Source organism: Monodelphis domestica, chromosome 1 (assembly GCF_027887165.1).
Source record: "Monodelphis domestica isolate mMonDom1 chromosome 1, mMonDom1.pri, whole genome shotgun sequence".
In the NCBI taxonomy this organism is placed as follows: Eukaryota; Metazoa; Chordata; class Mammalia; order Didelphimorphia; family Didelphidae; genus Monodelphis; species Monodelphis domestica.
The window spans coordinates 435,603,338-435,622,730 of record NC_077227.1 but is presented as its reverse complement, the minus strand read 5'-3'; the positions used below and the strand labels follow the sequence as shown (position 1 = coordinate 435,622,730).

At 34.3% G+C, this 19,393-nt stretch overlaps 1 protein-coding gene across 10 annotated transcripts in view; it reads left to right on the top strand.

The window, feature by feature from the left end:
* The window catches only part of ZNF507 (zinc finger protein 507), an 82,932-nt gene extending 63,713 nt beyond the window's left edge, over nt 1-19,219 (top strand). For all 10 annotated transcript variants that reach the window (XM_056812224.1, XM_016428204.2, XM_016428206.2 and 7 more), the window contains 4 exons: nt 1,876-1,993; nt 6,788-6,902; nt 15,069-15,203; nt 15,322-19,219. In XM_056812224.1, the coding sequence (XP_056668202.1) occupies nt 1,876-1,993; nt 6,788-6,902; nt 15,069-15,203; nt 15,322-15,691 (738 nt within the window). In that variant the 3' untranslated portion in view covers nt 15,692-19,219. The remainder of the gene's footprint in view (nt 1-1,875; nt 1,994-6,787; nt 6,903-15,068; nt 15,204-15,321) is intronic.
* The last annotated feature ends 174 nt before the right edge of the window (nt 19,220-19,393 follow it).

Here is a 19,393-nt window from a genome sequence, read left to right as displayed (position 1 = left end):
AGCTCATAGAACCCATCACCTTAATTTTACTGATAAAGAATGCACCTGTACAAAATAGGGGACTTACTGTCCAAGGTGACATAATTAGTTAGCAGCAGAACTGGGACTAGAACCCAGGATTTCTGACTGGTAGTCTGGCATATTCCTCTCAGAAGATGCTTTCTTGACAGCTTTTACATGTTACTTATTTTAATAGAGGTAAATCTTTCTATAATTTCCAAGTATGTCATATAGCAAGGATTATAAATAAATAGTCTAGGAACTAGTAATGCACTAAATGATGTTATTATAGATAACTCAGCAGCGAACATGAGCAAGTCACATAAACTCACTACTCTTAATTTTCCTATCCCTAAAATTTTTTCCCCTCTAGTTTAATAAAGCAAAGATTTGTTGAATACCTACTGTCTACAAGATATTTTACCTAGGTATGTGAATTCTAAAAACACTTGCAATTTCTCCTATTAAGCAAAACCTCTTATCATTTCAGGAAAAGGATGAAGAGGGGAGAACATTTAAAAATCCATTATATTTTCAGCTGGTATTAAAGTAGAATTATCGTCAGTTTACTAATGAACATGAAAACTAGTTCCTACATGATCAAAATTTGTTTACTGTCAAGTTTGAACTCAGAGGCTTAATGGCATATTTCTCAGTCTCTTTCTTGAATTTAATTTACTTGCCCTTCAGAGAGTCAGGGAATATGATTACTTTAGATCTAGGTTTGAATCTCAAGTGTGATATCATGTCTATGATCTGGGACAGATCATTTTATGGATTGGAACCAGAAATAGATACTAGGTTATCCCTCTAAAAATTCAATATGGCTTCCAAAGGGGTAGTTGCAATACACACTTTCCCAGCTAGTTTGCCTTGGAGTTTACCTGAAGCCTTCAGAGATGAGAAGGTAAATGATGACACATATTGAGGACTAGAACAAGGGTAAAACTTTTAAAATATGAAAGAGATTACTACTAGGATTTTCCTCAAGAAACTTGTGAAGTAATTAGGACCTCTGGGCATGCAACTCATACAAATAAGCAAATTTATCCTTCTTAGGACATTACTTGATTTTTGTGCTTATTTGGATCAGTCATTAGTATCAGTTTTGTTCCACATTTCATGGGACAGCCTAATAAAATATTTAAATTGATAGCTGTTTTAAAAAAATTTTTTTGATTTAAATTTTTAAAGAGAGAAAAATCCATCCACTTAAATCTTCCTTCGATGTCTCTCAAGGACATGAAGGCTTATGCCAGCAGAGTACAAGCTCCATCCAGCAGGGAAAAGGTTTCAAGGCTGGTCTGGTGACAAGACTTACGTGTCTGTCAACCTAGGACCAACCAAGCTAACTTTAGAGAGATTCATCACCAAAAGGTTGGCTCTTGGGATGAATATTTCAACCAGTGCAGCTCATTTAAAATATAGGAGAATTGTGATCTGCCTTGATGGAGGAAGACACTAGGGATTTCTAAAAATACCAGAGGAAAAAAGTTAGGTACTGTCATAAATTTCTAGCTAATTTTCATTGTGAGAAGGTTTTTCTTGCTCAGAATGTACTGATAGGGGAACTAGAGGGGTTTCTTCCTTGTGAAAATATACCAGTGGTTTTATAACTGATTCTACATGTGTATGTGTGTATTTATAAAATTCATAGTCTACATACCCAAAAAGTAGTGATGGGGACTTTTTAAAATAATTTTTGTTGTGGTGATTTCTCTAGTTATTTTTTCCTTGTGTTCCATTACTTATGAAAGCTATAAGAAATTTATTTTATAAGGATATTTTGTTGAAAATAGTTTCTATGCTTTGTTTTTCAAATTGTGTATATATGAGTGTATTTTTTTAAGTAGTATTTTTCTTTCAACTTTTCAGAGCCAGCTGAGAAACCATGAAAGAGAACGACATACTGCTCCAGATAATTTGTCAAAAGTAAATTCAAATGAACCAGTAGTTTCAAATGAGGCAGCTGAAGGAAAATGTATTCGGGAAGGTACTCTTTTTTTTTTTGTTGTTGTTGTTGTTGGGTTTTTTTTGGCATGTGTTGCATACAAAGATAAATCTTTTTATTGGTGTGTGGAGAAAAATGACCTGGCTATTAGGGAGATTTCTCCAAAGGAAAATATTGAGTCTTTGGCCTCTGACCATGAGGAAATCCAAATATGTTCTTACATATAGATAGGTAGTATAAATATGAATTCTGGAACAATCATTACCTTGGCATTGAGTGTACTTATTCTCAATTTAGATCCCATGCACAAAGCAAATTCATAAAGGTGACTGGTTTCAAAATGCCTTCCTTTCCTAAGGCACCCTTTCCTCATGCATCACATTTAGCACTGTAAATTCAGAAATAGGAAGCCTGAATTTTTCTGTACCTTTTTTTTTTCCTATCAACATGATGCCAAGTACCCCTGTTGAGAAGATTACATTGCAGATGGTGGTCCCACACCTCAAGCTTTACAGCATCTTCTTGCTGTGCTCTTACTCAAACCATAAACCGTAGTATAACAGCCAGGTTTCATATGTATTGTTTGTAGAAGATCAAGTTAGAAATTTCTAGCTGTATTGTAATAGTTACTAATGGGCTGTGTTTTTGCTAATATCCTCTGTTAGAAGTAAAAAACCTAATTAGAATTCCATAAAAAGGCAGGCACCATACCCAAGAACATTAGAATAAACTCTAATAAGCAGGGCTGCTTCTCATCAGATCATTTTAATTGATATACTCTAAATGTCTCTAGCAGCATGGTAGATAAGGCTTATGTGAGATAAAGCATATTAGGGCAAACTCCCTTTTTTAACTTCCTAAGAATTGAAGTTAAAAAACACTACTTCCAACTAAAATGTGCTACAATAATGTTCCATTAAATTATACCCTAGGATGCATAATAGTTGTTTCAAAAACATTTTAGAATCAAATTGTGACACCACTGTAGCACCAAAATCCTCTTGTCAAACAGATGTCATCCCTATAAAACCAACCAAAACAAAGGAGTTTATGATAGAGCATCTGTTTCTGCAATAGATGTCTGAGATAAAACAGTTCTGTTTCTTGTTTATGAAATAGCCCTAAATGCCTCGTCTTGCTTTAATTCATCATGTTTGCACATCCTCTTTCAAGTAAACATTATGCCATTGGATATGATTGGGCTCTAAATGCCTAATGAAAGAATAAAGTAGACTGCTACACTATTGCACCGCCTGTTGTCAAAACTAAACTCAGAGTGCAGTGGCTTCCAAAACTATTGAAAAGGTAAAACACAAATGCAAGCTCAATGCCTAATTAATTGTTTCTAGACTTTTACTTTGATATTTTGAAAACTGCCATGACCCATTTCTCTGTATCTTCCTCATTGAATATTCTGCTATATTTTGTTTTGCCCAATATAGTTTTCTATTTCCCTCTACTCACCATTTTCCTACTCAACTCCCTCAATTTGCTTTTTCTAAACTTGTTTGGTTTGTAGTTCCTGAATTGATAAACATTCTCACATAAGCATATATGGCTTTTTTGTTAAATAAAATTTTCCTTGAATTTTTATCACACTTAGGAAGGAAATAAGTATATTTTTCCATAAGTGAACTTTCTGCCTGATATGACAAGATAAATATAATTGGTAACTTTTACCCCAAGAGACAGAGGCCTGCAGGTAGCAAATGATGCCCTATACTTATGTGCTTAAGTAATTTTATAGTAGCCACATAAGTAAAAGAAGTTTTGTTTTGTTGTAAATGTAGTTTCTCTTTGTTTTAAGAACAAATATTGGGCAGAAATTATTTTTCTAAAAATATCTGGATATCATAGTACTGGGAAAGCACTTAACCTGTTAGTGCCCTGGGCAGTTCTACAACTCTTAAGTTGGTGAAAAGGAAACAACCTATATTAGTAGAGTTAGTTTCCTCACCTGGCATTTGCCTGTTATTAATGAAATCCAAGGTCCATCCTCTATCCTCATATTCTGGATTTTATCCAACCAGCACAAATGTGCATCATGCCCTCATTCTAAAAGTGGAAGAATTTGTGGTAAAACAGGAAAAGGACAAGATTTATTCACGTATTTTTATTGAAAACAATTATTTGAAATGGCATAGGGTCTCTTATTGTTTGCTATATTAACTTTCCCTTCCCCCCCCCCTTTCTATAGTGTCATGGTCATAGCTCTGCAGCATTTTTTACAAGGAGATCATCAGAGTCACATTTTTTCCTCTTTATTGCATTTGGAACAGTGCCATTCTTAAATGTGTCCAAGTTTTTAACCTACCAATTAAGAGTATATCTAAATAGACTATAATTATGATTAGTGTGTATATTAATGTTGTAGAATTTTATCAGGACATTCTGTTCAGCATGGTAGTAATTATTAGTAAAAGAAAATTTCAGATTTTGAAAGCTTAATTTTAACTTGTATTTGTTCCTTTGAAATTTCAGCGTGGGTTTTCTTTTGTTATTTTATTTTTATAAATCATGCAGCCATCTTTTCCCTGAGCCTTTTTCCTTCTAAATGTTGCCCAAAAGTGTAAGCTTCTCTACTTTGACTTATCACTGTGCTCCAGTACTCAAATTGGTTCTGGAATGGAAATAGTCACTCAGTCTTTTATACAGTCTGTTCTCTATGTTGTAATTGCCAACAAAAGTGTTAATTGTATTGGAAAAGCTTTATACTATGTTCAGGGCACTAAAATGAGACCAACTAAACCCCTAACTTACTTTCTTTTGGTAAAGACCCTTTATTACTTCAGGCTAAACTTCATTTTAAGTAGGTAGGCACTGAGTTACCTATCTAGTGTATGAGTTTTGTTCATAATACATTTTTCTTGATATGCTTACTAAACTTCAGAGGGCTGTACATTTTCATTAAATATGATTTTTGCCAATGCTATCTGTTAGATTTATTAAACTCAATAATATTTTGTCATTTTTATGAAGCTTTTTATATACATTAGTCAATAAAGATACAGAATCAAATTTTGGAATAAATTAGGAAGATATACTCTGTACAAAGAAAACCCACAGAGTTTATACCTATGTACATAATTCTATAGAACAAATAGAGGCCTTTTAAGCCTCCTACACAGAATTTGTAGTAGCCAGACTTTGGGTAGCCAGACTTCATGATAACTAAAAGTCTTGGATTTTAGTTTATGTAAGCCAGTCATTTCCTTCATGCTCTCACTTTGAGTTCTTAATAGTAGTATTTTTCTGTAAAACTTTACATGGTGCTCCATGGCTATTATGACAGATTGAATTAAGCACGTAAGCATAGAGAAATCTGTCCAACAACTGTTGAGGTTCAGAAAAATATTTTTCAGCCTTTGTTCACCGATGGTTTAAGATAACCTGACTTTGGAATTTGTTTGAATATCCACTCCAAAAGTTGAATCTAAGAAATATTGAGCTAAACATTAACAATGGAAGTTATGAATTTTCATTTAATAAACATAGGAGATAGCAGGACATAGTAGGAAAAGAGTTAGCATTAGAATCAGTAAGACTTAGATTCAAAACTGCTTTTGGTATCTACTACTTACGTGACTATCAGCAGGTTCCTTAGTCTCTCAACACTACCAGGCAACTCTCAAAGATGGTACATCATAGACAAGTTTCTTACCTGATTGGTGGAGGAAGTCTCCATACCAGGGATTTCCTACATTGTAAAAATCATGGACTCAAGTCAGTAAGTCAACAAATATTTATTAGATACTATGTTCCTGCACTAAGTACCATGGATACACAGAAAGGTAAAAACCTGATCTCTGCTTTCAAAAGAGCTCACAGTCTACTGGGGGAGACTATGGACATTCAATATATATTTAGGGTAAATGAAAGAAGGCCCTGGGGAAGACTAGGAAAAGCTTCCTGCAAAAGGTTAGATTTGAGCTCAATCTAAAAGTCTAGGAAACCAGGCCACATTGATGAAGAGTAGTCGTGAACTGTCAATGCAAAGACAGAGAGATGAGATTTAGTGCTGTGCTCAAGGAACTAAGAATAGGCCAGTGTAGCTGGCTTATAGAAAGCAGGGAGGAGGGTGATATGTAAGAAGGCCAGAAGGCTAGGAAGGAGTCAAGTCATAAAGGATTTTAAATGCTAAATATGGAGTTACTGGAGCCTTTTGAATGAGAGGTTAAGAGGAGTGACATGATCACAGTCACACTTTAGGAAACTCACTTTGGCAGCTGAGTAGAGGATAGAATGGAGTGAGAGGAGACTTGAAACAGAAAGACCAATTGGAAAGCAATTCAGGAGTCCAAGCTTGAGATAATGAAGCCCTGTACTAAATTAGAGGGAGTGATTTAGTGAACAGAAGTGGACATGCATGAGAGATATAATGGAAGTTGAAACTGCAAGACTAAACAATGGATTGAATATGTGGAGTGGAGGGAAGAGTTATGGGTGACATCAAGGTTTCAAGTTTGAGTAACTAGGAAGATAATGGTACTCTTGATACAGGTAGGAAAATTGGAAAGAAAGTATGATTTGAAAGAAAAAATAATTCTGTTTTGGACATTCTGAATTTGAAATGCCTATGGGAATCCAATTCAAGATGTTCAAAAGGTAGTTGATAGGAGACTGGAACTCAGGGGAGAAGTTAGGGTTGTATCTGAGAAACATCTGTAGTGAGGTGATAATTGAACCCATGGGAACTGATGAGATCACCAAGCAAAATAGTTCAGAGGGAGAAGAGGAAAAAAAAATTCATTTATACTATCATTAGAAATCCTATTTTGTTGTTTGTTTGGTTTTTTAAGAAAGTATGCTAATAAATGTCTGAAATACTCTATCTAGGCAATAGATCTTCAATCCAGAGACTATATAAATGTGATGTGTGTGATTATACAAGTACAACCTATGTTGGTGTCCGGAATCACAGACGAATCCATAGCTCTGATAAGCCATACAGGTAAGTGTGAATCATCTTAGAATTTAGTGCATGTTATATATTTTATGTAACAACAGTAAAAAACAGTCAGTTGTAGAAACAAGCAGAAATTCACAAGTTCATACTCATCATATTGTGAATTTTATATTTTTAATCATAAGCCTCCTGTGACTTTTTCCCCCATTACATTAAAGATCTCAAACTCATTGGGGTAATAACCAATAAACCCCCAAAAGATGTTTTCCATCTTACTTAGAGAATGTAAGCTTTAAGCTTAGGTCTTAAAACAGTATGTATTTTGCATAATTGAATCCTAATTCATCTCATGTGCTGGGCTCATATATACTGTAGTGTCTCACATAGTAAGAAGTTGAATAAGTGATTGATTGATTCTTGGGAAAGAGGGTTTCCTCATTACCTATGTGACCCTGAATTTTTTATATGTGCTCCATTCTTAGAGTAAGAAAAAATTTTTGTATCACATCTAAGGAAGCATGAATTCAAATATTAAAGAAAAAAAAAAACGCTCATTAAGATCCCAGATTTAAAGGAATTAGAGTTGTCTTTTTGTTGATTCACTGTCCTGATCCATAACATTACTATTTATGATTTCTCTGGTTTTTGTTTATATAAACCACTTAGAGCAGTTATTCATTTAATTGAATTGTATCCTCACTATATGAATCTGAATCTGAACACCTCTCTCCCTCCTGCTAAAAGTTTAATCTCTAGCTGTTCTGGTTAGAATCACTGTTCATATCCTTCAGAGTTTAGGAGTTTTGCTTGAATTGGAAACAAAAGTAGAACTCTACACAGTAAAAAATGGCAACTGTTTAGTATGATAGAAATGTCATTCTTTGGGTTTGGGAAGCCATTATTTATTATTTATTAAAAAGTTCAGCATAGGATATTTTTTATGTTCTGTAAGTTGAACACAGTTTTTCATTTTCATGAAGAGTATAAATGCTTCCTTGAGCAAGACCTCAGAGCAATCTGCCAGAAGAAAAATACAGTTTTCAGGCATTTTACTTTTTTTTTAAATAGTCTGAAAAAAACTTTTCTATTTCTTCATTTATTTTCCTTCAAGCCAAGGTCATTGAAACACCATATCAGCCTTCCAAAAGAAGCATTCTCTAATATCTGTGTCAATCCCTCCCATTGTCTAATCAGTCAATATTATAAATTTCTCAAATGCAACTGTTTTAAAAGTCAGTCTTCTGTATAATAACCTTGAATAAGCCTTATAGTTTTACTTTTTATCTTCCTTATCTTCATACTAAATAATACTAGTTCTTTTCATACTGTTCACATAGATCTTATTTTCCCAACTTTTTAATCAATATCATTTGCAGAGCCCAAAACTAGTTTATATAGCTTACAGGATAATTTATCAGTTTCTAAAGTAGCAAAACTTAAAAATGAGTGAGAAATGGCTTCCTCTTTAGCCTTCTATTGATTTCAGGGTTTTGATTATACTCTTGAAGAGGTCTCAGACTGATAGAAAACTTATGGGTTTATTGAGTCCAAGGTGTGGTATCCTCAAAACTAGCCTTTTGCCCTGGGGCCTAGAAGTATGTGGCCCCCTGTTTGTTGTTTTCTAAAATTGGCTTTGTGCTTTTTGTTTGGGTATGGCTTTTTTTTTTAATCAGGAGTAGGAGGGGAATTTATTTATTTATTGGTGTCAGCTAATGCAGTCTGATATCAACACATTGGTCTTAGAATAATATAATTTATAGACTACATCAGGAAACCGGCTTTTAAGCAGTTATATTGTTTGCATAGTGATTTTTTTCAGTGAAATATATTTTTGCCAGAACAAGTACGTGGTCTGAAATGCCATCTAAAGCTTCAACCTCAAAAGCACCACATTGAATTACTTATGGAATAGGACTAGTACATAAAGTTAAAAAGTCCTGGCAGTACTATTTCAAGTACTCTACCTTTTTAATGGAGGTTTTGTGGAGAAGCAGGCAGAAGTTAAAGGGAAATCAACCAATAAAATATTTATTAAGCACCTGCTCTGTACCAGACTCTGTATTAGGCATTACAGATACAGATACAAAGAAGGAAATAATCCTTATTCACAGTGACCTTACAGAGTGTTGAGACCTGTTGTTAATGTGGAATTAGGAAATAACATGACAGGCATGGACTTGGTTGTTCTAGTGCAGTGTTAGAGTGGCACACATGCCATGCAGAGCGGCACTCAAGGAGCTGCCCCAGTGCCCTAGGGCTTTTTTTTTGCATGCTCCACCCCTCTGTCCAGTTGCCCTAAGCAAGTACTTCCTTATGGGTAATGGGGAGGAACAGACAGCTTGAATTTGTCCTCTGGGCACACTGTTCCAGTAGATCCTATTATCTTTTGTTCTCTCTTAGACCCATACATTTTTCCTCATATATAGTGTTTGGGGGGTGGGGGGAGAGCGCAGGATGGGTTGATTATATAAAAAGGTTGAACTGGATTATTTTAATATAGGGTCATCAGGAATTTAATTAATTCCAAAGAGATTTTATTTACAAAATATAGAAAGAATGAAGTTAGAAAATCAGAGAGAGGATAGGATAAGATATCTAGCCTAAGTACTAAGTAATTTAATAAGACCCCTGGCTCAAAACCAGGCAGGGGAGTTTAGTCCTTAACCAGAGAGGCCTAGGCCTTTGTAGCTGAGGACCTGGGGATACAGGGAGCCTCTCTCAAGAGGATAGGTCTCTCCTGAGGCTAGTCTCTTCAGAAAATCCAGGAAAGGAGTCAACCTTTTCACTAACCACATGTTAGTCCAAAGGAAGAGATTCAAGAATAGCCTCAGCTGGAACAGGGTCTCAGGTCTAGTCAGCAGATTCTTCTCCACTCTCAACTCCATGAAGAATTGACCTCTCATAGGAAGTTGTAGTTCCTTTTAAAGACACTTTCTTTTGCCTCACTTCCTGTGCCTTCCTCTACTTTTTACATGGACAAATCATAGTCTAAAGCCTTGCCTAGGACTGCTCTGGAGGCAGTCAGTCAATTCTGATTCGTCACCCACTATTGCACATGTGGGTCACAGACCTTCCCACTAAATGATTAAGTGGGCAGATTTCCCTACTCAACTTTAAGTAGGGTGTTTACACTTTTGGTAATTAAATCTAAAAATGATCAGGGGTTACAATTTAATCTTCACAATTGAGGGAGAGTTAAATTTAATCTTCACAATAGATTTCCTTTTCGTTTGATATTTTTAACTAAAGGTAACTTTGTCCCAAGGGTTAAAAGAGGGAATAGTGAATGGATTTGGGACAGATTTACATGTAATACTTTTCATCTACTGGTTATGTTTTTGTCTAAGAATTAAAAGCTATTTTGGTAAATGATTGATTTTATTCATTTGTATCTACACTTGGAATTTAGAAGCTTTCATATGTTAAGGTGCAATTTGCCTTCAATATTGCCCCTTTCTCTAAAAGGTAAAGTTTACCCATTAATTCCAATATTTATTTCTTGTTTCTATTGCCCTTAAAGAAATTAAGGAACTTCTGGGTATTAAAGAATGTTTATTGTAAAAATCAGCCCTATCCATAGAGATAAGTCATTTCCTATTGAGGAGGGTAAGTGGAAAGTGTTGACATTAAAGCCAAAAGATAAAAAGCTATATTTTCCCAAGTTATTTACAGTGAACCATAATAGATATTAGATAAACTTCCTATTGCACAATTACCTTCTTTGAATTTCTTAAAAGTGAAATATCTGAGAAAAAATTAATTTAGACTCTAAATTTTAACTACTTTTAAAATTCTTTAAAATGTAATTTATTTCATCAGACTAATGTAAAATTTTAAAGTTAAAATTAAGGACCTGAAACACAGAAGGAAAAAAATATATATATATACACACACACATATATATATCTTGCAGATAATCACTTTGGTAGGCTGGGCCTGATTTTTCCTTTCCTCATATTTATATCTCTAGCACACATGAAGCACTTTATACATATGCAATCTATATCCATCTATCAGAATCCAGGTTTTGTACTGACACAGCTGTGTGGCACAGAGTGATGAGATCTATGAATTGTCAGTGTAACTCCTGTAAAAAGCACATATGACCTCCTATAGTGGGAGCAATATAGTCTTTGGTGGGTATTGAATAAAGAAGCATTTATTAAGGGCTTCTTGTGTGAAGGCCATGCTGTTGGGGAGTGCCAAAAGAGATACAAGGATAAAAAATGATATAGCTTGCCTCCTAAGAAATTTGTAAGGTGGTTGAGGAGTAAATTCAAACTGAATTTGAAAAGACAGGAGATGGAGAAAAAAGGAAATTGAGATTTTGGACATAAAGATTAAGCTCAGTGTTTCAGTTTACCTTTTCAAATAAAATTGTTAACCAAATTTAAACATAAAATGGAATTAAGATTGGTTTTTAATTTTTTCTCTTTATACAATTTGCATTAGACATATTATATGTATATGTGTGTAGATATGTATATATGTGTGCGTGTGTGTCTGTGTGTGTATATATATATATATATATATATATATATATATATATATATATATATATATATATATATATATATATATGTTACAGTGCAGAAATTTTAGATTTTTGTCATGGCCTCACTTCCCAAGCAAAAATATATAATCCAATATTATAATGGTATTTTCAAAATATTGTGTTATTAATATGAATGTGGTATTGTCACAGTAGATTTCTCAGTATATAGAGTAATCCCTAAAGTATGGATATTGTTAGAGATTTCAGAGGCTTACAGATTTAGAGGCAGAAAGGGACCTATGGGTGATCATCTTGTTGAATCTGGTAGCTAGATCGTATAGTGGATGGTGTGCCAGGCCTGGAATCAGGAAATCTCATCTTCCTGAATTTAAATATGGCTTCAGATAGTAGCTATGTGATCCTGGATAAGTCACCTCACCCTATTCGCCTCAGTTTCCTCATCTGAAAAATGACTTGGAGGTAAGGAAATGGCCAACCACTCAAGTATCTTGGCCAAGAAAAACCCAAATGTAGTTATGAAGTGTTGGACATGACTGAAATGGCTAAACAACAACTTAGGTTATTTTCTTTTATGAGAGTTGTTAAGTAATGCTGTAGTCACCAATTTTAAAATAATATAGCTTAAGTCAAAATGACTTTAAGCAGCTTTTATTTACAAAGAGGTGGAAAGAGTGAAAGTGTAAAATGTAGATAAAGAGACAGATTCCTAACAAGCCAACCAGCCCTTCTCTGATGATGTCTGGCTTGGCCCCAGCAGGGGCTTCCCCTAGTCCAATTTCCTGGTGTTCCTCAGCCAGAAGTCCCTGTGGTGTCTTCAGCCATCACCCAGCAAGCTGATGCAGGATCCAGGGGAAAAGTCTCCTTCAAAGCAGGAATCTCAGGCAATCTCTCCAAACGCCAGGAAAGGAATCCTATCCCAGACCATGTTGGTCTCTTTGTATACCCCTTTTTTCACGTCACTTCCTATCTCTTCTCCACTTTACAGAAACCAATTGTAGCCTTTCCATTTTGCCTAGCACTTCCCAGGGGGAAGGTGGGGAAGGGGTTAGTGGCCTTTGGAGGTATGAATTTACTCTAGTAAGTGACTTGTGAACTCTCTTACTTAGTGTTAATTAGGAGTACTTTAAGTTCTTGATTTGATTAGCTAAAGATAGACAAGGGGAGAGTTAATCCTGTCTTCTCACTCTGTAGGAATAGGCCCTCAGAGGGTAAATCATTTGTTCAAAGTCTTGCAGATTTTAAGAGCCCTGGTTTGAACTCAGGTTCTCTCAGTGGAAATCCATTACTCTTTCTGCTATAACAGTCTGCCTCAAGGTAGATGAATGAATGAATATGTTACAAGGAAAGAGTATTAGGTCATAAGATGGTATATTAAATTAGTAACTTGTACTTTTCTTCATAAAAATGTGTTGTGGTTTCTTAAAAAAATGTTTTACTTCAGTGTTTTACTCAAATTGAATAGCAAAGCAAATTACTTCATTTTTAGATAAGACTTAAACTAACATGAAGTTAAATGGTTAGCTTCCTTCTCTAGTTTAAAAGGCAGCTCCTGGATGTATCTTCTCCACACCCAACAGATTTGTGACCTTGCAGAAGAGTGGTTTACAGACAGACAGACATCCAGACAGAGCTTTTGTAAATGAATGGGTATTATTAAATGCACTTAAGAGAATATATTTGTATTACATATTAATGCTATACTTGTTCTAAATATAGCAATTTGTTTTGAAAAATGTTTCCTTAGCATGTAATTCCTCTAAGAATATAACCCACAGTCACAAAGTGACAAGTTAGAAGGAACGTTAGAGATAGATCATCAAAAGCCCTATTCCTTCAGTTTACTTAGAAAGTGAAGCCTAAGGAGAGATTGTGATTTCCCCTAAGGTCACACAGAGAATTATTAAGAGAAATGAGGCTAAACTAAACTCTTAAGTCTCTTGATGGAGCTGTTTGTACCATATTGCCATAGAACCAGTCTGTTGTGTGAGGACCTAGCCTGTAAGCTTTCCAACTTCACTATATCATTGTGCTGTCCAGCTTTTATAGGTATGTTGTTCTACATGGAACAGAAATTATCAGACAGGAACAGAAGAGTATAAGATCCAGTAATTCATACTATATTTTGATTTAATGTTTTCCTGCAGCTGTCACCATTTGTTCTCTAGGGGCATGTTGACTCTCCTCTCAAGCCCACTTTCTCTGTGCTCTAACATAAAAGTTTATCTGGAGTAGGCATTCTATAAATAACATTGGCTAAATAAATTGAATTCTGAGCCTCAAGTAAAAATTTCTGAAAAGGCTTTTTCACCTTATAATTATAAAATAGTTTTGGTAGTGAGGGGCATCTTAGAGCATACCTTTTATTTTAGTTGAACAGCATATACTGTTGTGATCTAACCGCAGTGAAATAAAATGTGCTTCATACAACATACTGGCTTGTGGATTTATTGACTAGGATGTGTAACTATATAGTACTGTATCTCAAAGTGAAATTACCTGTAACCAACAAAAATAAAAGGTGGTCACAGGCTGATAAGCCAAGATTTGGATGGCAAAGAACTACGAATTTTATATCTTTACTTAGGAAAACATAAGGTAACTAGGTCTCAATAACTTTAGGATGATATTTCTCAGATACTAGAAGCATTTAGCTTTGGACCTAAAGCTGTAAGATACAAGGTTTCATCAAATGATGTATCTATTACTGGATGTTATTTCAGAAGATGTTATTTTACCTCTATAGAACCATGCCATCTTATATTTTAGCCTACTATTGTAAATTCTAAAAAGAAAACAAGTTCTGTTCCCTGCCTCATTTTCTTGTTTGGCATACACATCTCTGCATCAGTATCAGAGTTTGTATTAGCACTGAGAGCTGAGTAAATAGATTAGTTGGTGTTAAGTACTGAACAGAAATGTATTATTAAAGTAAATATTCAGCAGTGAATTCAAAGTTTATTGATTTATGAAACACTAAAGAATAGATAAATTTTATTTCAAAAGCTTTAGAGTAGAAGTTCTCAGGACCACTGGGGGTCCACAAGTTTAAAACCACTTTCATAATACTGAGACATTATTTACTAAAATATGCCTTCCTTTTCCAACTAGAAAGCTATATAAGGCTAGATTCACATATTTCAACAAAAACATGGAAGAAACAGATTTAAAACTACTACTTGCTGTTTTAGTTGTACATGGTTATTTTAAGTCTAATGAAATCTTCTCTAAGGAACTTTTCTTTCCTTATTTTTTGCTTATGCTGAGAAGAATATTCTCATTAGTGATTCAGTTCAAATTCTGAATAGGTAACTTTTTAGAAATGTTGAGCTAGTAATGTTTAACTAGTAATAAGAAATTTTTACTTGATTCTTCAGTTATCCCTACATCTAATTTCAAGAGACCCTCTCAGTCAGAGATGGGGAAGGTTTAACAGTTCAGGTGCTCAAAGGGCAAATTCAAGCTGTCTATGAGCCCCTGCATTACCCAAGAGAGAAAGTGCTTGCTTTGGGTGACTGGACAGAGGGTCAGGTAATGCAAAAAATGTCCTTGGACCTTGAGAAGAGGGGGAACAGAGCAGCTCCCCTAGTGCCAACTCTGCACATGTGCCAATACTTTGCCAGTACTGCTCTAAGTTCTGTATTCTTTAAATCCCACTGAAAATGCTCTTTGATTTTTTTCCCCAACCTGTCTTTCAGATGTTCTCTGTGTGGATATGTATGTAGCCATCCTCCATCTTTGAAATCCCATATGTGGAAACATGCAAGTGACCAAAATTATAACTATGAACAAGTGAATAAGGCCATCAATGATGCAATTTCACAAAGTGGCAGGTATGTGATCCTGACTACTTTACTCTTCTTTTCCCATTCTTTACATATCTTTGAACTGGAAGATTCATTCCCAGCCAATTTTAAATTTAAATTTTTGTGTATTTCTTTTGTCTTTTAGGGTTCAAGGACAATCTCTTGGAAAAATTTTATCAGAAAGCACTGATGAGAAAGCTAATTCTGTTGTGGGGATTTCAGAGAATTTGGTATCATTTTCAGAAACTATTAGCCAAGTTCCCAGTGAAGTTATAGGCACCAGTGAGAATAAAAAACTTAACTCAGCTAAGAATAATACTTCACAAAATTCAGAAAAGCACCCCAAACAGGCCCTTCACAATATGGAATACTGTGTTTTGCTCTTCTGTTGTTGTATTTGTGGTTTTGAATCTACTAGCAAAGAAAACCTCTTAGATCACATGAAAGAGCATGAAGGTGAAATTATAAACATCATTCTAAACAAGGACCACAATGCAACTCTAAACACAAATTAGTTGGAATAATCTTTCTAGCATCAGCTCTATCTTTATTAATATCCACTGAGGTACTAGATAAAGAAGAACTTACTTGTATGATATTTGTGTAAATGGCAAGTGTGACTTTGGTGAACTGAATCCACCTAATGCAGTAAGAGAAGGAATTCTAAATGGGCAATACTTAATAAAAAAATAAATACTCCTAGTTAGTGAATGCAATGGGGAAAAAACAAAAAAGTTTGTATTGGCCCTGTATTCCTCCATCTTGTGCCAAATGTTTGCATTTCCAAATGCCTATTATAGACCTAAACAAAGGAGTTAATATAAAGTGTTTTCAGAAACTACTGTAATAAAAATAAATACCTCCTTTATTTTAGGTAAAGGTTATTTGTCCTCCTTTCTAACTGGTGGCATAACAGCTCTTGGGGGTAGATAATTTTACCTAAGAAACTAGGTCTGTTCAGTGTTACTGACAGGGAAGACAAGATCAGAAGGGGAGGTTAAGGAACAAGTAGACTTTGGGACAATAGAATGTTTTCAGAGTCTTTGCAGTATGTTTTTGCAATCCCATGCCAAACTAAAAGGATTTAGTCATCCAGTGAAGCTTGGCATAAATGAGACATTACACACAAAACCAAACACCTCTGTATTCAAATGTGGTGTACAAGTAGATGTTATAAAAATGTCTTTCCAACTACATGTATGGGATCATTTTGGAGGAGAATAAGGGAGAAATAATCAAGAAATAACCAAAAAAAATTTTTTTTATTTAGTTTCATGGAAATGGCAACTAAAAAAGTATGGTATTCATGTTGCCACTAAAAAGTCTGTCTCTGAGTGATATTCAGAGCACTGTAGTTTCCCAAATGAAATGAAGACGACTGAACTCCATTTCCCATGTAAAAGCAAGAGTGCTACCATATAGAAGCTCACCAGAACTATGAAGTTTCCTTTGTTGATTGCTAAACCAGTTTGCTGACATGTATCACCGTCCTTCATTGAGTGAGAAAGTGCATGATGGTTTAACAATGGTTTCTTTTAAATCATTTCAAAACATAGAGGAAGAAATTTGATGGCACTTAAAATGGGGGCTTCTATTGTGGACTTTTTTTTATTTATAGAGTTTATAAATCTGATGTTTTGATATTTACCTACAAAAATGAGATAATAAGCATAAGTGCTATATCCTAAAATAGCTTGCCTATAAAAAAGTTTAACAAACAGGGTTTAATAGTATTGAAGGATATGTCTTACCTAAGGAAAATCTAGAAAATTTTAGTGTTCTATGAAAGGGTGAAGTAAAGGACAGATTTTTTAAAAAAGGAAGTTGCCTCAAAACCTGCTGTCACATAGGTGCAATTCTCCTTTCTAGTTTTTCACAAATTATAAGTTTTGTGTAAGAAACTTTATTATAACATATTTCAAAGAATGATAGAAAGAACATTGTTTCTTTTGTATTTATTATCACGTATTTATGCATAATTTCTGTTAACAGAAATGAGCTGTAACTATAGATCTGAAAGGCTGGTGTACACCCAGTGCACCCATGTTCATGGTGCTATTTCTGCATTTGTTTTCTAATATCCTCCTGATCAAAGACTGTGACACTTGGCCACTTAGAGTTTATCTGGGAAGTTGTATATACACTTCTTACTTGAGGAAGCAGAATAAGGTATCCTTATGGAATACTTTGAGTTATAGCACTGTCTGATTTGTGTTTCTCCCATTATAATTTGATGACTTAGGTTACACATGTATAAGTGTGTTAAATAAAATTAAGATTTTGAAGCAATGTCATATAGCTCATTAATTTAAAATGCCTTTTACCCTTTTTATTAAATTTAAGTTCACTTATGAGATTATTTTAAAAGAAATTTCAAAACATTTGTTTGTAGTAAATATATCACTGAACCCAAAGTATATGACGTAGTAGAGAGTTTTATAATTTCAAGGTCTCATCTTTTCAGAATCAAAATGTAGCATGAATTTTGAATCAGAGTCAAATATTTTAAATAGTACCATTGTCATTGCAATAGTAAACACTGATATCGTGGGCCAGATTTTCATTTCTAAGAAGTCATTTCTATAAAGTAAGAAGACACCTAGCTTGGTGTTTCAGGTGTTGAAAACAGTTATGCCGAAAACAGACAACCTTAAGGAGTTCTTATGTTAAATGTGCAACATGGAAATTCATTTTAATGGTTCCTATTTTGTATACTTATTTCGGGGGGGAGGGGGAACCTAATCTCTGTGTCTCCACATGTATATATGTTTCTTTCGTTTTAAATTGCCTGTTTTTGGTACCCCCAAACTAATTCCATTGAATTGCTCCCTTACATTTTCCATATGGGATCATGAATTTTAAGATTATCACAGGCAATGGAAAGGAAGTGAGACCACAAAATAGTCATTAAACTCCTATCAAGACCAATGGTTTCATTTGATATGCCTAACATTAACACTGTCATCCCAAATAACAGAATACTTCCAAAAAGGAAAAAAGTGTTCTAAATGTTCAAATGTCAAGAATGTAATTTCAATGTAATTAAATATCAAAATAACAAATCAGTAGGAACCCCCAAAGGAAGATTAGTTTATTAGCACAAGATCTTTCTTCATACAAACTGTATTTGAGAACTCTACATTTTTAAAGGTTCCAGACTTGATCCTGAAAGCAACTTTTTATAAGGAACTTTGACTGAGACATATGGTGATGGTTCTATAAACAACAATGTTGTGTTATTTCTCTGATGATCCAGAGTCCCTTTTGTGTCATACATGAACAATCAGAAAATTACTATACCACACTGTATTTGAGCCTTACATTTTCAATTCTCTGGCCAGTCAATTTAATTTAGTGACACTCACTGTAACCTTTGTTCTAAATGCTTTAATCCTGTTTGTGATAAAAAAAAATCCATTCCAAAACCACTTAAGAGTTGTCTGTACAAGGGAAGCAAAACAGTGGGTCCCTATGTTTACATTTCATCATCCTACAGTGTATTTGGATTGACAAGGAAGAGCAAACTCCTGTCTGGAGATTCATAGAATTTTCAGTTTTCACAAGCACTTATTTAATCATTAATCCTATAAAATGTACAGCAGGTGCTCAAAGTAATGTTATGAAAAAAAATATATTTAATAGAAATTTGAGTTTAATATTCATGGACATGGATATATGTATTTTTTTAAGAAATAAGCATTGTATAACACTATGGCACTGCTTTTATAGCCAAAGCATTAAAATCTTTAGAAAACTGACAATGTAAAGACTACAGTTAATTTTAACACTGTATCTTATTAAAATAGGATGATCTGCATTTTATAAAATTATCCAGCACATTAAGCTGCATGCCTTAAAGCCTAAAATTCTAGGATTGTGTTCATGATGGAACAAAACAATGAAGCAAATTCAACAATGCTTCCTTAACTACCTTCTCAAATACTGTACAATGTTAGAATAAATTATTTTGCTTTACAGGCGTTTGTCTTGTATTGACTTTAATATTGTATTTTGGTAATAAACTTTTTGTTAAAAAAAAAAAACCTGCCTCTGTTGGATTACTCTCCAGTGAGAAGTGTTTATTTGGGACCATTAGTTTTAAAGTTGTGAAACATTTTCTAACAATGAAGTGGTCAGAGTTCATCACTAGTAAGCCCCATATGAACTTGCCTTACAACTGACCTTCTATATGGTACCTTCATTTCTGTAGTACCTTT